The sequence below is a fragment of the Sapajus apella genome, unplaced genomic scaffold, assembly GCF_009761245.1.
Source record: "Sapajus apella isolate SASKATOON/1434 unplaced genomic scaffold, GSC_monkey_1.0 scaffold144, whole genome shotgun sequence".
NCBI classification, from domain to species: domain Eukaryota; kingdom Metazoa; phylum Chordata; class Mammalia; order Primates; family Cebidae; genus Sapajus; species Sapajus apella.
Window position 1 is genome coordinate 723,592 of NW_022437084.1, and position 15,951 is coordinate 739,542.

General features: G+C 39.0%; 1 protein-coding gene across 1 annotated transcript in view; it reads right to left on the minus strand.

Moving 5' to 3' along the window:
* Positions 1–8,882: 8,882 nt before the first annotated feature.
* The window catches only part of ZNF616 (zinc finger protein 616), a 29,833-nt gene continuing 22,764 nt past the window's right edge, over positions 8,883–15,951 (minus strand). Inside the window, 3 exon segments of the mRNA XM_032264341.1 lie at positions 8,883–9,338; positions 9,340–9,452; positions 9,454–11,534. Coding sequence (XP_032120232.1) covers positions 9,296–9,338; positions 9,340–9,452; positions 9,454–11,534 — 2,237 coding nt within the window. The 3' untranslated portion in view covers positions 8,883–9,295.

Sequence of the window (15,951 nt, forward strand, 5' to 3'; positions counted from 1 at the left end):
TACACAAAACAGACTCATCTCATTTCTCAGAGATCAGCCCACTCTCCCCTCTCTTAGAGTGTTTAAGTGCTTAATAAACATTTTCTGCTTCGTTATTTGTGTGTGTTATGTCCAATTCTTTGTTTGTGGCACCAAGAACCTAAGATTTCATATCTGCTACTAACATTATAAGGTATCAAAATTTGGCATAAAAGTGGCAAAAGTAAAAAGCCAGCCCAAAACAGAATGATCTTTGCTTCAGTAATTTTTCATAAATTATACATTAATATTGGTTTAATTAAAATAGTTGAATCTTGCATTAGTTACTAAAATAAGGATGTATTTAATCTCAAGCTTCTTACATAGGTAAACCCCTGATGTTCGTAGGCTATCAAATGGTTGACAGAAAATAACTAATTTCCCAATGGGGTCACCTTGTCCACTGCCTAGACAGAGCCAAATTATCAAGACAGGGAAACTGCAATAGAGAAAGGGTAATTTACACAGAGCTGACTGTGCAGAAGACAAGAGTTTTATATTTTATTTTATTTTGAGATTAAAAATTATGCCTGCCTAATTTTTTTTTTTTTTTTGTATTTTTATAGAGAAGGGGTTTCCACATGTTGGCCAGGATGGTCTCGATCTCTTGACCTTGTGGTCCACCCACCTTGGCCTCCCAAAGTGCTGAGATTATAGGCATGAGCCACCACACCCAGCCAAGAGTTTTATTATTATTCAAATAAGTCTCCCTGGAAATTTAGGAATCAGAGTTTTTTGTTTTGTTTTGTTTTAGAGATGGATTCTTGCTCTGTCACCAGGCTGGAGTGCTGTGGCGTGATCTCGGCTCACTGCAACCTCCACCTCCCAGGTTCAAGTGATTCTCCTGCCTCAGCCTCCCAAGTAGCAGGGATTACAACAGGCACGTGACAACATGCCTGACTAATTTTTGTATTTTTAGTAGAGATGGGGTTTCACTATGTGGGTCAGGCTTGTCTCAAACTCCTGACCTGATGAACTGCCTACCTCAGCCTCCCAAAGTGCTGGGATTACAGGCATGAGCCACCGTGCCTGGCCTAGGGCTCAGAGTTTTTAAGGATAATTTGGTGGGTAGTGGGCCAGTGGGTCAGTAGTTGTGATTGGTAGGGTCAGAGATGAAATCATAGGAAGTTGAACCTCTTCTCTTATGCTGAGTTCCTGCGTGGGGGATATGAGACCAGATTAGCCAGTTCATTGATCTGTGTGGTGCCTGCTGATCCATCGACTGCAGGGTCTGCAAAATATCTCAAGCATGTATCTTACATTTCATAATAGTGATGTTATTCCCAGGAGCAATTTGGGGAGATTGAGAATCTTGCAGCCTCCTGCTGCATGACTCTTAAACCATAATTTCTAATATTGTGGTTAATTTATTGGTCCTACACAGGGAGTCTATTCCCCAGTAGGCAAGAGGGTTTGTTTTAGGAATGGCCTGTTATCATCTTAGTTTCAGAGATAATATACTCTTTCCTCCCACAGATAGTTCTGGCCTACATTCAGGAATTATCAAAGACAGCTTGGAGGTTAGAAGCAAGATGAAGTCAGTAAGGTCAACTCTCTTTCACTGTCTCAGTTATAATGTTGCAATGGTGGTTTCATAATTTAAATAACTATTGCAGTTTGCATAAATAATCTAGGTAAACTATTAAAATAATTAGGTAAATACAATGGTATAAATACTTGTAAACAAACATAATTTAAAATCTAAAGTTATATTAAGTAACGTATTTATTAGTTGGGTATTTTCCAATAAAAATATTATAGAAAACATTTTTTCTTAAAAAAAAAAGTGTGTCCATGTTAAAAGGTGAATAATTTTTGTCTAATTCAAAGCTTATCTAAGGCTGGGTGCAAGTGGCCCACATCAGTAATCCCAGCACTTTGGGAGACCAAGGCAGGTGGATCACCTGAGGTCAGGAGTTTGAGACAAGTCTGACCAATATGGTGAAACAGCATCTCTACAAAAATAAAAAAAGCAGCTGGGTGTGGTGGTGCATGCCTATAATCCCAGCTACTTGGGAGGCTGAAGCAAAAGAATTCCTTGAACCCGGGAGGCGGAAGCTGCAGTGAGCCAAGATCATGCCACTGCACTCCAGCCTGGGCAAGAGAGTGAGACTCCATCTCAGGAAAAAAAAAAAAAAAAAAAAAGCTCACCTAAAGGTTATGTATAAAATAAAATGAACGAGGAAACAAGACAGATGTAAAGAAAGGTATAGAAATAAAGAGGTATTTTTGGGCCAGGTGTGGTGGCTCATGCCTGAAATCCCAGCACTTTGGGAGGCCAAGGTGTGCAGGTTACTTGAAGTAAGGAGTTCAAGACCAATCTGACCAATACAGTGAAACATTAGCTCTACTAAAAACACAAAAAGTAACCAGGCATATGGACATATGCCTGTAATTCCAGCTACTCTGGAAACTGTGGCATTAGAATGGAGAAAAAATTTTCAGGACTTTCATGGAGAGCTGAAATATTCATGACTATCAAACAAACAAAACAGGTGTTAACTGTATGGGCTGAACTGATAGAACATTAAAGTAATCTTATTGACATTTTTGCTTAAAATGTTACTGATCCTTTATTTTGTTTTTCAGAGTCACAAAATTTTTCTTTTGAGCTATTGATAGCATTTAACAATTGAGGAAATTTTACCCCTGTGATGAAAATGTGAAGTATATTCGTTTCTCTCTACCTGATTTCTCCAAAATTTGGAAATTATCTGAGAAATTATCTGTGGAAATTATCAATGTAATTATTGGCATAAGTGCCAGAAGAATGTTTTCTTTTGCAATAGGACACCACCAGAGAAACTGGTCATTTTACCAAGGCTTTAACTGGAGCAGAGTGCTAATAAAACTTGACATAGATCCAATAAAAAGCCTCTCAGTAAAACTGACCTCATACCTTGTGAACACAGTCCCTGTACAGGGTTCCTAACCTGTGGCAAGCGAAGAATGTCACTTTCTGACAGACCCAGGAGCCTCAAGTTATCTTGGGACCTCACAAGGGAAGGAATTTACCCATCTCATAGGTATTTGCTAGTACAAAGTCATGGCTGGGGTCTGTTTTAAAAAGTATTATCTGAGATTTCTTCCATGGAACAAAGTTTCATCAAAGCCAATTTTAAAATCCTATATGAAAAGTAAGTATTCTCACTGTACTTTATACATATAATCAGACCAAGTATAATAAATTTGTCTTATGCTGATTTGCTTTTAGTAAAAATGGGAAACTGAAGAAAGAAGAATTGTTTCAAAAACTACAGTACGCCTGTGTTAGCTTCTAGTCTTGCCTAATATTTTTCCATTTTTTATTATTTTCTAAAGTTTGGACTCAATTCTCATTTTTCCTAGTTACAGGTCTCCAAAATGATGTTTTCAATTTTTCTCTTATTTTTCTTCATTCTTTCCATTTTTTCTAATTTGAAATCACTGAAAACTGAGCTACATTTTCTTAAAGCCCTGCAAACTGAAGCTAGAAGCTAGACAACATAAAATTCAGAAGAAAATAACAGCAATCTATTTACATACATAAGGCACTTTCATACCTGCCTACACGCACTTCAGAGTAATATGGTCTATAACAGTTTTCCAGGATTGTTCCTTTTATGTTTGGGTTTTTTCCTCCCCTCTCCCCTCATTTTGTCTTTGTAGGCCTTGAGACTTATCCCACCTTTCTGGGCCAAACCAATGTGCATCTAACATATTAACCAATGTCTCCAAAAGATGTATATAACCAAGCTCTGCCCTGACCACCTACATGTTGCCAGGAACTTGTGAAGCTGTGCTATGGGCACAAGCATCCCTAACTCTGGCAAAATAAACTTGCCAAACAGACTGAAAAAAAGAAGTAAACTTCGAAGAAAATAAAAATACCCGAAGGGAAAAACAGGGGGGGGTTACATGATAAAAATCTCAATTTGCAAAGATGATTTGAGAATCATCAGTGTGTATGCATGAAAAAACAACAGCAAAACTAGGGAAGCACCAAGTGAAAGAAGAGAAAGAAATATACAAATCTAGGTGAAGCAAGAGGAATTTTTTTTTCTGAGATGGAGTTTCACTCTTATTGCCCAGGTTGGAGTGCAATGGCGCAATCTTTGCTCGCTGCAACCTCTGCCTCCCAGGTTCAAGTGACTTCTCCTGCCTCAGCCTCCTGAGTAGCTGGGATTACAGGCGCGTGCCACCATGCACAGCTAATTTTTCTATTTTTAGTAGAGATGGGTTTTCGCCCTGTTGGCCAGGCTGGCCTTGAACTCTTGATCTCAGGTGATCTGCCTGCCTTGGCCTCCCAAATTGTTGGAATTACAGGCATGAGCCACCATGCCTGGCCACAAAGAGGATTTTTAGGGTAGTGAAAGTACACCATATGTTACCATAATGGTAAATACATGCCATTTTATGCTTCTCCAAACCCACACAATGTACAAGTGTGAGCCAAATATAAACTAGGGATGTTGGGTGATAATCCACCACTTTGGTGGAGGAGTTGATAACAGGGAAGGCTACGCATATGTCAGGGAAGGAGCTATATGGGAAATCTTTGTACCTTCCACTAAATTTTGCTGGGAACCAAAACCTGCTCTACGAAGTAAAGTATATCTTACAAAAAAGCAACTGAATTAGAATACAGGTAAAAACATGCGGAGAAATTTCACTCAAGTAGATACACAAATAGGCAAAACAAGAAATTTTCCATATTACTGTCCATCAGGTCTCAGAACTTACAATGTTCTATTTCTATTTGATCCTGTCCTGCCTTCAGCAATCATTGAAAAGAAAAAGCCTTTACCAAACACTCCCAAATATCTTTGTGGTGATGTTCTTTAGGAACTCATAACTGTTTTCAGGAATTGGCAATGGGAACAAAGGTTTTCAGGAATATTCTTAAGCTCACCAAGCATGCATTTTCATGATCAATATTGGTGAACTGACAAATTGCAGTTTTGTGCAAAGCTGCTATGTCACAATCACAAACTTACTTCTCCAAACAGGCTGACTCCCTCCTTCCAACACACTGGTACAGTCATTCCACCTTACCTGGAGTTTTGCTTTCCATGGTTTCAATTACCCTTGACAACTGTGGTCCAAACACATTAAATGAAATGTTCCCAAAACAAATACCTCAGAAATTTCAAACTGCACTGTACTCAGTGATGTGATAAAATCTCACATTGTTCCAACCAGGACATAATCATTCTTTCATGCAGTGTAGCCAGAGAGAAAAACCTACCCATTACTCAGTTTCTTGTAGTCATCATAGTTAGTACATTCTTAGAGTATTATGGTGTTTTTGTTCAATTAACTCCTATTTTACTTAATAATGGCCCTAAGGCACCAAAGCTGTGATGCCTGCAACTTGAATATCTCAGAGAAGCTGTAAGCTAGACACAATAGCATGTATCTGTAATCTCAGGTAGTCTGGAGGTGGAGGTGGGAGGACCATTTTTTGAGGCTGCAATGTGCTAAGATCTCACCTGTGAATAACTGCTGCACTCCAGCCTGGGTGACGTAGAAAAACCCCCTAACAACAACCACCACCACCAAAAAAAAAAAAAAAAAAGAGAGCGAGAGAGAGAAAGCAAGAAAGTTGTAAAGTGCCTCGTTTAAGTTAAAAAGTGAAAGGTTATTGATTTAATAACAAAAAACATTATATGAAGTGCTAAGATTTACCATAAATCTGTACATGACTGCAAATAAAAATAATCAGGGCTTGCTTTGCTGTCATACCTCAAAACGTGACTGAAACTGTATATTTAGGGGTCAGTACTATCCAGTTTCAGGTACCCAATAGAGAACACTTGGAAGGCATCCCATGGGTTAAATGGGACTGAGGTATAGGTAAAAATCTATGTTGTTTGATTTCACCATAGAAAACAATTGTCACACATTATTTTAACCAGCAGAGTGTAATGGTGCAGTGTCTGCTAGAAAGTTCTTTAGTAAGGTAGGATAAATCTGTTGGTTAAAGGAGTCACTGAGTTATGGACAGAAATGATAACGTTTTGTTAATTGAACCATGAGACTTCTGATACATTCTGATTGCAACAGCAGTAACATATAATAAATGTTTCAATGGGAATCTGACTCTTGAACATGCCATTCTGATTTTGATTAAACTCTCCTCTCTGGTAACTGCAGACTACTACTTCTAAGAATAAGACTAATTTTAAATTTCTCTTTAAGATAAAACAGCTGTCATTCAATGTAGATGACCACCATTTCCTTTGCATTATTTCTGCCACACAATCCATCTTCATTAAACTATCACTTGCCTCCCATTAATATCGTTAATATTCCATCAGTGTCCTCACTGGTATTTCAGACAGTTGGCTGTGCAATTATTTCCTGCAACCCAAAGTGGCACTCTACACCTGAATGGACACCCTGAACACAAGCAAAATTTATGTCATAATTTACATTATTCGGCCAGGCGCGGTGGCTCAAGCCTGTAATCCCAGCACTTTGGGAGGCCGAGGCGGGTGGATCACGAGGTCAAGAGATCGAGACCATCCTGGTCAACATGGTGAAACTCCGTCTCTACCAAAAATACAAAAAATTAGCTGGGCATGGTGGCGCGTGCCTGTAATCCCAGCTACTCAGGAGGCTGAGGCAGGAGAATTGCCTGAACCCAGGAGGCGGAGGTTGCTGTGAGCCGAGATCACGCCATTGCACTCCAGCCTGGGTAACATGCGTGAAACTCCGTCTCAAAAAAAAAAAAAACTTACATTATTCTCCCAATTATTCCGTGCTGTGTAACTCACATGACACTGAATTTTAAAATTCAATGGTCTTAATCTTCAGGCAGCATGGAAATGAAGGAACCACACCAAATGAAGTAGCCCCTCTTTCTTGATGGTTCATTCCCAGAGACCACAATGAAGGATATGTAAGGAAGGTGACAGACTTCAAACTTTAGGATAAAGGTCATAGTCTAGTAGCTGCTTTAAGAATGTCCCACTGGGCACGATGGCACAAACCTGTAATCCCAGCACTTTGGGAGGCCAAGGCAGGCGGGTCTCAAGGTCAAGAGATGGAGAACATCCTGGTCAACATGGTGAAATCCTGTCTCTAGAAAAACATACATAAGTTAGGCAGGCAGGGTGGTGTGACTGTAACCCCAGCTAGTTGGGAGGCTGAGGCACAAACTCCTTCAACCCAAGATGTAAAGGATGGAGTGAGGTGAATTGGTGCCACTACCCTATAGCATGGGTAACAGAGCAAGACTCTGTCACAAAAGAAAAAAACAGAAACCTCTTTTTGTGTTGGGTACGGTGGCTCACGCCTGTAATTCTGGCACTTTGGGAGGCTGAGGTGGGTGATCACCTGAAGTTGGCAGTTCGAGACAAGCCTAGCCAGCATGGTGACACCTTATCTCTACTAAAAATAAAAAAATTAGCCAGGTGTGGTGGCAGTCACCTGTATTCCCAGCTACTTGGGAAATTGAGGCAGGAGAATCGCTTGAACCCAGGAGGCGGATGTTGCAGTGACCCAAGATCATGTCATTGCACTCCAGCCTAGGCAACAGAGCGAGACTCCTTGTCAAAAGACAAACAACGACGACAACAAAAACCCCTCAAATTTAATACAATATTGTATAAACTGAATGAGCCATTTCCACACATGCACTTGTTCCTTTAAAGTACACGTTGTCCTGAGTTTTAACGAATTTTGTCTTGCAGTTATTCTGTCATTAATATTCCAGGCCAATCTTGGAGAAGTAGATTTGGTTATCCGATGATTTCAAAGATATGTAGTCTGTTGAAATAAATGGTTGAAATTTCTACCACATTGATTACATTTCCAAGGTTTCTCTCAAGTAAGAATAATTTGGTAAAGCCTGAAGACACACTACTGCTTAAAGTCCCTTTCATGTTCAGCACATTTGTAGGATGCTTCTCCTCTATATGCTCAATCAAATTACAAAGACATGAGCATTTGTTTTGTCTCACTTTAAGTTCTGGGGTACAAGTGCACAATTTGCAGGTTTGTTACATAGGAAAACATGTGCCATTGTGGTTTGCGGCACCTACCAACCCATCACCTAGGTATCAAGGCAAAAATGCATTAGCTATGTTTCCTGATGTTCCCCTTCCCCAACCCCCAACTCCCATTGGCAGGCCCCAGTGTGTTGCTCCCCTCCCTGGGCCCACGTATTCTCATTGTTCATCTTCCACTTAGTGAGAACATATGGTGTTTGGTTTTCTGTTCCTGTGTTAGTTTCCTGGGGATAATGGTTTCCAGCTCCATCCATTCAATGGGCATGATCTCATTCCTTTCTATGGCTGCATAGTATCCCATGGTGTACATGTACCACATTTTCTTTATCCAGTCTATCACCGATAGGCAATTTGGTTGATTCCAGGTTTTTGAACATTTGATTTTTTAAAAAGCCTCACCACCTTTATTATATTTGTAAGGCTGCCCTCTAGTATGAATGCTCTGTTTCCATTTTGATGTTCACGTAAAAGCCTTAGCATGCATATTATATTTCTTTGGTTTCTCTCAAAGATGGATATTCGGATGTCTAGTGAGTTCTGATGCCTGGGGAAAGCCTCTGACACATACATTTATATGATTTCCTTTCAGTATAAACTCTCTTATGACAAGTAGTGATTGAACTCTAGTAAATGTTTTCCCACCCTCATTTCATTGGTACATCTATGTCCTTTGAATTATCTATAGATTCATAAGTTTTGGCTTTTGGGAATTCTTGCCACACATATTATACTTCTGTGATTTATCTCCAGGATGTATATTCCTACACCTAGTGAGTAGTGAACACTAGCTTACAACATAGGTATATTCACTGCATGTGTAAAGGCGTTAGGTCACAATTGCATTGTTAGAAAAAAATACCTGAGGTTGACTGATGTATAAAGAAAAGAGGTTTAATTGGCTCACACTTCTGCAGGCTTAACAGGAAACAAAATGCTGGCATCTGATCACCCTCTAGGGAAGCCTCAGGAAGGTTAAAATCATGGTGGAAGGCAAAGAGGGTGTAGGTATTTCACATTGTGAGAATGAGAGCAAGCAACAGGGAAGTGCTGTACACTATTAAATACACAGACCTCAAGAGAAGTCACTACTGCCAGGACAGAACCAAGAGGATGATGCTAAATCTTGAGATCCAATGATGATGCTGAATCTTTCTTAACTGGAGAAATCCACCTCCATGATCCAGTCACCTCCCAATGGACCCCACCTCCAATACTGGAGATTACAATTCCACATGAGATTTCAAAAAAGGGATACATATACAAGCTATATTATTAAGTATGAATTATTCGGCGATTCCAGAAGCTAGGACAATGTCTAAGGCTTGTCATATTGAGTTTAGTTGTAAGATTCTCTCCAGTATGTCTTATTTGATGTTTAGTGAGGCCTGAGCAACAAATAATGGGTTTCCCACACTCATTACATTTATAAGGTTTTTTTGCCAGAATGAATTCTTTGGTGTTTGTTGAGGGAAAACAACCGTCCAAAGGCCTTGCCACATTCAGTACATTTGTATCTTTTCTCTCCAGTGTGGATTCTCTGGTGACTTACAAGATGTGAACTATGCCTGAATCCCTTGCCACACACATCACATTTATATGGTTTCCTTCCTACATGAATTATCTGATGTGCAGTGAGGTTTGAGCTCCGTTTAAAGGTTTTTCCACACTCATTACATTTGTAGGGTCTGTCTCCAGTATGAACTGTCTCATGAAGTCTTAGATGGACACGTTGACTAAAGGAATTTCCACACTGATTACATTTGTAAGGTTTCTCTCCGGTATGAATTCTCTGATGTCTATTGAGTGTTGAGCCCTGATTAAAGGATTTGCCACATTCATTACATTTGTAAGGTTTCTCTCCAGTATGAACTCTCCGATGCCCTAGAAGATGTGAGTATTGACTGTAGACCTTGCCACATTCATTGCATTTGTAGGGCTTCTCTCCGCTATGAATTCTCTTATGGACTGTAAGACGTGAACACTGACTGAAGACTTTGCCACATTCTTTGCATTTGTAAGGTTTCTCTCCAGTATGAATTCGCCGATGCTTTGCAAAAGCTGAACAGTCACTGAAGACCTTGCCACATTCTTTACATTTATAAGGTTTCTCTCCAGTATGAATTCTCCGATGCACTGAAAGACGTGAATGCAGGCTGAAGACCTTGCCACACTCATTGCATTTGTAAGGTTTCTCTCCAGTATGAATTCTCTGATGTGCTGCAAGACGTGAATATATGCTGAAAACTTTGCCACATTCATTGCATTTGTAAGCTTTCTCTCCAGTATGAATTTTCCAATGCACTACAAGATGTGAATGCTTACTGTAGACCTTACCACATTTATTGCATTTGTAAGGTTTCTGTCCAGTATGACTTCTCTGATGCATTGCCAGACTTGAACGTTTACTGAACACCTTGCCACATTCATTGCATTTGCAAGGTTTCTCTACAGTATGGATTCTCCGATGCACTGCAAGACTTGCACATTTACTGAAGACCTTGCCACATTCATTGCATTTGTATTGTTTCTCTCCATTGTGGATTCTCCGGTGACATACAAGATTCGATCTATGTCTGAATGCCTTGCCACATACATCACATTTATGTGGTTTCCCTCCTGCATGGATTACCTGATGTACAGTGAGGTTTGAGCTCCGTTTAAAGGTTTTGCCACACTCATTACATTTGAAGGGTCTCTCACCAGTATGAACTGTCTGATGAAGTCTAAGATGGACACGTTGACTAAAAGATTTCTCACACATATTACATTTGTAAGGCTTTTCACCAGTATGAATTCTCCGATGAACAGCAAGGTGGGAACTTTTACTAAAGGACTTGCCACATTCATTACATATGTAGGGTTTTTGTCCAGTGTGACTCCTTTGGTGTCTTACAAAATATGATTTTTTTCTGAAGATCTTGCCACATACATCACATTGACATGGTTTCCCTTTTGTATGGACTACCTGATGTACAGTTACTAGTGAGGCCCGACAAAAGGCTTTGCCACACTCATTGCATTTGTAAGGTTTCTCTGTAGTATGTATCATCTGATGAGTACTAAGACTGGAAGACTCTCCAAACGTTTTGCCACATTCATTACACACATAAGATTTTCCCCTAATGTGTGGAGAAACTAAACAACCATTATTACTTGTCTTCACCATTTGATCACATTCATAAGTTCTCCCCTCAGTTTGGACTTTCTGCAGTTCAGCCAGGTGTGACTGAAAGCTTGCCGTAAGCTGGTTTTCAGTATGCTTGTTTTCTACATCCCCTTGACTATGTTGAGCTCTGTTACCAGCAACATTGTTTTCATGGGGCACTGGCACTTCTTGATAATTTCTTTCACCATCTTTCCATTGAAACTCAAGGCCATGTAGATTTTTCTGTATTTCCCTGAAGTATAAATTTTCAAGATTGTAGCTTTGATGTCTTTCCAGTGTCACTGTTTGGAATCTTTCTCTTATATTACTGTTCTCTGTTGGTGGTAATTCCTTGATCATACATTTAGGAGAGATACCTGCAAAATATAATGAACATGGGTTTTTTTCAATAACTATTATTGATAAATAAATATTTTATAATGGAACCATACTACACTAAACATAATGTAGACAGGTGTGAAAGTTCTCTACCATGATCTTTTTTTTTTAGAAATACAAAACGAATAGAATTGTATAGTAAAGAAAGGGTGACAACATGTAAATCAAATTTTAGGAAAGCCTAGTTTCAAACATCCTACGACCAAAGACTCATGCTGTGCAAACATATATTAGCACTAAAAGAAGTATTTTGCAACTAATAACAGCAAATTACACACCAACTGGCAGTAAACATATGGCTCTCTCGGAACAGAAAAGAATAAAAGTTATATATATTTAATTCATATTTACTGTGTACAAACAAATGCCAAACTACAGCAAGATATAGTATAATGGTAAATGTTAACAAGTTTAATTAATTAATAATCATATGAATTAATAAATAAAACTTCTAATAACCCATGATAAAACCAGCAGGTAAGTAAAATATAATATACAATATATTTATAATTCCATGCTACAAATTTATATAGTGCATATTTAAATTTGCATTATATGTAAATATACAAAATTTATAGTATGGAATTCTAAACAATTCTCCCTTTATAATAAGCAAGAACATATGTTCTAAAGATAGCATAAGTAGAAAATATGTTGAGAACACTAACTTTTCTTTTGTATTTACAATTTTTTTTTTTTAATTTTACTTGAAGTTATCAGGTACATGTGCAGATCTTGCAGGATTATACACATGCCATGGTGGTTTGCTGCCTCCATTCACCTGCTACCTACATTAGGTATTTCTCCCAATGTTATCCCTCCACAATCTCCCCAGCCCCCATTCTTCCTCCCCTAGCCTCCCACCCTCCAAGAGACCACAGTGTGTGATGTTCACCTGCCTGTGTCCTTCTGTTCTCATTGTTCAACACCCACTTATGAGTGATAACATGTGGTGTTTGGTATTCTGATCTTGTGTCAGTGTGCTGAGAATGATGGTTTCCAGATTAATCAATGTCCCTGCAAAGGACATGAACTCATCCTTCTTTTATGGCTACACAGTATTCCCTGGTACATATGTGCCACATTTTCTTTATGCAGTCTATCTTTGATAGGCATTTGGGTTGGTTCCAAGTCTTTTCTATTGTAAACAGTGCTGCAATGAACATACGTGTGCATGTGTGTTTATAAAATACTGATTTATAATCCTTTGGGTAAATACCCAGTAATGGGATTCCTGGTTCAAATGGTATTTCTAGTTCTAGATCCTTGAGGAATTGCCACACTGTCTTCCACAATGGTAGAACTAATTTACACTACCACCAACAGTGTAAAAGTGTTCCTATTTCGCCACATCCTCTTCAGTATCTGTTGTCTCCAGATTTTGTTTTCTATTTTCTTTTTTTAATTGTACTTTAGGTTCTGGGGTACATGTGCAGATCAGGCAGGATTGTTGCATAGGTATATACATGGCAAGGTGGTTTGCTGCCTCCATTCCCCTGTCACGTATATCTGGCATTTCTCCCCATGTTATCTCTCCCCAATCTCCCCATCCCCCACTGCCCCTCCCCTAGCCACCCCCAACAGACCCCAGTGTTTGAGGCTTCCCTTGCTATGTCCATGTTTTCTCACTGTTCAACACCCGCCTATGAGTTAGAAATGCAATGTTTGATTTTCAGCTCTTGTGTTAGCTTGCTGAGAATGATGGTTTCCAGATGCATCCATGTCCCTAAAAAGGGCACAAACTCATCGTTTTTTATGGCTGCATAGTATTTCATGGTGTAATGTGCAACATTTTCCTTTTCGAGTCTATCATCGATGGGCATTTGGGTTGGTTCCAGGTGTTTGCTATTGTAAACAGTGCCGCAATGAACACACGTGTGCATGTGTCTTTATAACAGAATGATTTATAATCCTTTGGGTATATACCAAGTAATGGGATTATTGGGTCAAATGGAATTTCTATTTACAGATCCTTGAGGAATCGCCATATTGTCTTCCACAATGGTTGAACTAATTTATACAACCACCAACAGTGTAAAGCGTTCCTATTTCTCCACATCCTCTCCAGCATCTGGTATCTCCAGATTTTTTTAATGATCGCCATTATAACTGGCATGAGATGGTATCTCAATGTGGTTTTGGTTTGCATTTCTCTAATGACCAGTGATGATGAACATTGTTTCATTTCTTTGTTGGCCTCATAAATGTCTTCTTTTGAAAAGTGTCTGTTCATATCTTTTACCCACTTTTTGATGGGGTTGTTTTTTTCTTGTATATTTGTTTTAGTTCTTTGTAGATCCTGGCTATTAGCCCTTTGTCAGATGGGTACATTGCAAACATTGTTTCCCATTCTGTTCATTTCCAGTTCACTCTAATGATTGTTTCTTTTGCTGTGCAGAAGCTCTGGAGTTTAATTAGATCCCATTTGTCTATTTTGGCTTGTGTTGCCACTGCTTTTGGTATTTCAGTCATGAAGTCTTGCCTATGCTAATGTCCTCAATGGTATTGCCTAGGTTTTCTTCTCGGGTTTTTATGGTGTTAGGTCTTATGTTTAAATCATTAATCCACCTGGAGTTAATTTCGGTATAAGGTATAAGGAAGGGGTCCAGTTTCAGCTTTCTGCACATGGCTGGCCAGTTTTCCCAATACAATTTATTAAACAGGGAATCCTTTCCCCATTGCTTTTGTCTGGTTTGTCAAACATCTGATGGCTACAGATGTGTGGCGTTACTTCCGAGGCCTCTGTTCTGTTCCATTGGTCAATATCTCTGTTTTGGTACAAGTACCATGCTGTTTTGATTACTGTAGCCTTATAGTATAGGTTGAAGTCAGGTAGCATGATGCCTCCAGCTTTGTTCTTTTTGCTTAGGATTGTTTTGGCTATGTGGGCTCTTAATTGGTTCCATATGAAGTTTAAGGCGGTTTTTCCCAGTTCTGAGAAGGGGGACAATGGTAGTTTGAGGGGCATAGCATTGAATCTACAAATTACTTTGGGCACTATGGCCATTTTCACGATATTGATTCTTCCTAACCATGAGCATGGAATGTTTTTCCATCTGTTTGTGTCCTCTCTTATTTCCTTGAGCAGTGGTTTGTAGTTCTCCTTGAAGAGATCCTTTGCATACTTTGTTAGTTGTATCCCCAGGTATTTTATTCTCTGTGTTGCAATTCTCAATGGGAGTTCAGTCATCATCTGGCTGTTTGTCTGTTATTGGTGTATAGGAATGCTTATAATTTTTGCACATTGATTTTGTATCCTGAGTCTTTGCTGAAGTTGCTTATCAGCTTAAGAAGATTTTGGGCTGAGACAATGGGGTCTTCTAAATATACAATCATGTCATCTGGAAATAGAGACAATTTGACTTATTTTCCTAATTGAGTATCTTTTATTTCTTTTCTTGAAAACCCTTTCTTTTTCTTTCCTGATTGCTCTGGCTAGAACTTCTAATACTATGTTGAACAGAAATGGTCAGAAAGGGCACCCTTGCCTAGTGCCAGTTTTCAAAGGGAATGCTTCCAATTTTTGCCCATTCAGTATGATATTGGCTGTGGGTTTGTCATAAATAGCTTTTATTATTTTGAGATATGTTCCATCGATATGTAGTTTAACAGTTTTTAGCATAAAGGGCTGTTGAATTTTGTTGAAGGCCTTCTTTGCATATATTTAGATAATGATGTGGTTTTTGTCTTTGGTTCTGTTTATGTGATGGATTACGTTTATAGATTTGTATATGTTGAACCAGCCTTGCATCCCCAGGATAAAGCCTACTTGAACGTGCTGGATAAACTTTTTGATGTGCTGACACTCGGTCTGCCAGTATTTTATTCGAGATTTGTGCATCGATGTTCATGAATATTGGCCTGAAATTTTCTTTTTTAGTTGTATCTCTGCCAGGTTTTGGTATCAGGATGATGTTGGTCTCATAAAATGAGTTAGGGAGGATTTCCTCTTTTTGTATTGTTTGGAATAATTTCAGAAGGAATGGCACCAGCTCCTCTTTGTATGTCTGGTAGAATTCGGCTGGGAACCCATCTAGACCTGGCCTTTTTTTGGTTGGTGGGTGATTAATTGCTGCCTCTACTTCAGACCTTGTTATTGGTCTATTCAGGGATTCCACTTCTTCCTGGTTTAGTCTTGGAGGTTGTGTGTGTCCAAGTATTTAACCATTTCTTCTAGATTTACTGGTTTATGTGCATAGAGTTGTTTGTGGTAATCCTGATGGTAATGTATATTTCTGTGGGATCGGTGGTGATATCCCCTTTATCATTTTTTATTGCATCTATTTGATTCTTCTTTCTTTTCTTTTTTATTCGTCTGGCTAGAAGTCTGTTTTGTTGATCTTTTCAAAAAGCCAGCTCCTGGATTTATTGGTTTTTGAAAGGTTTTCTGTGTCT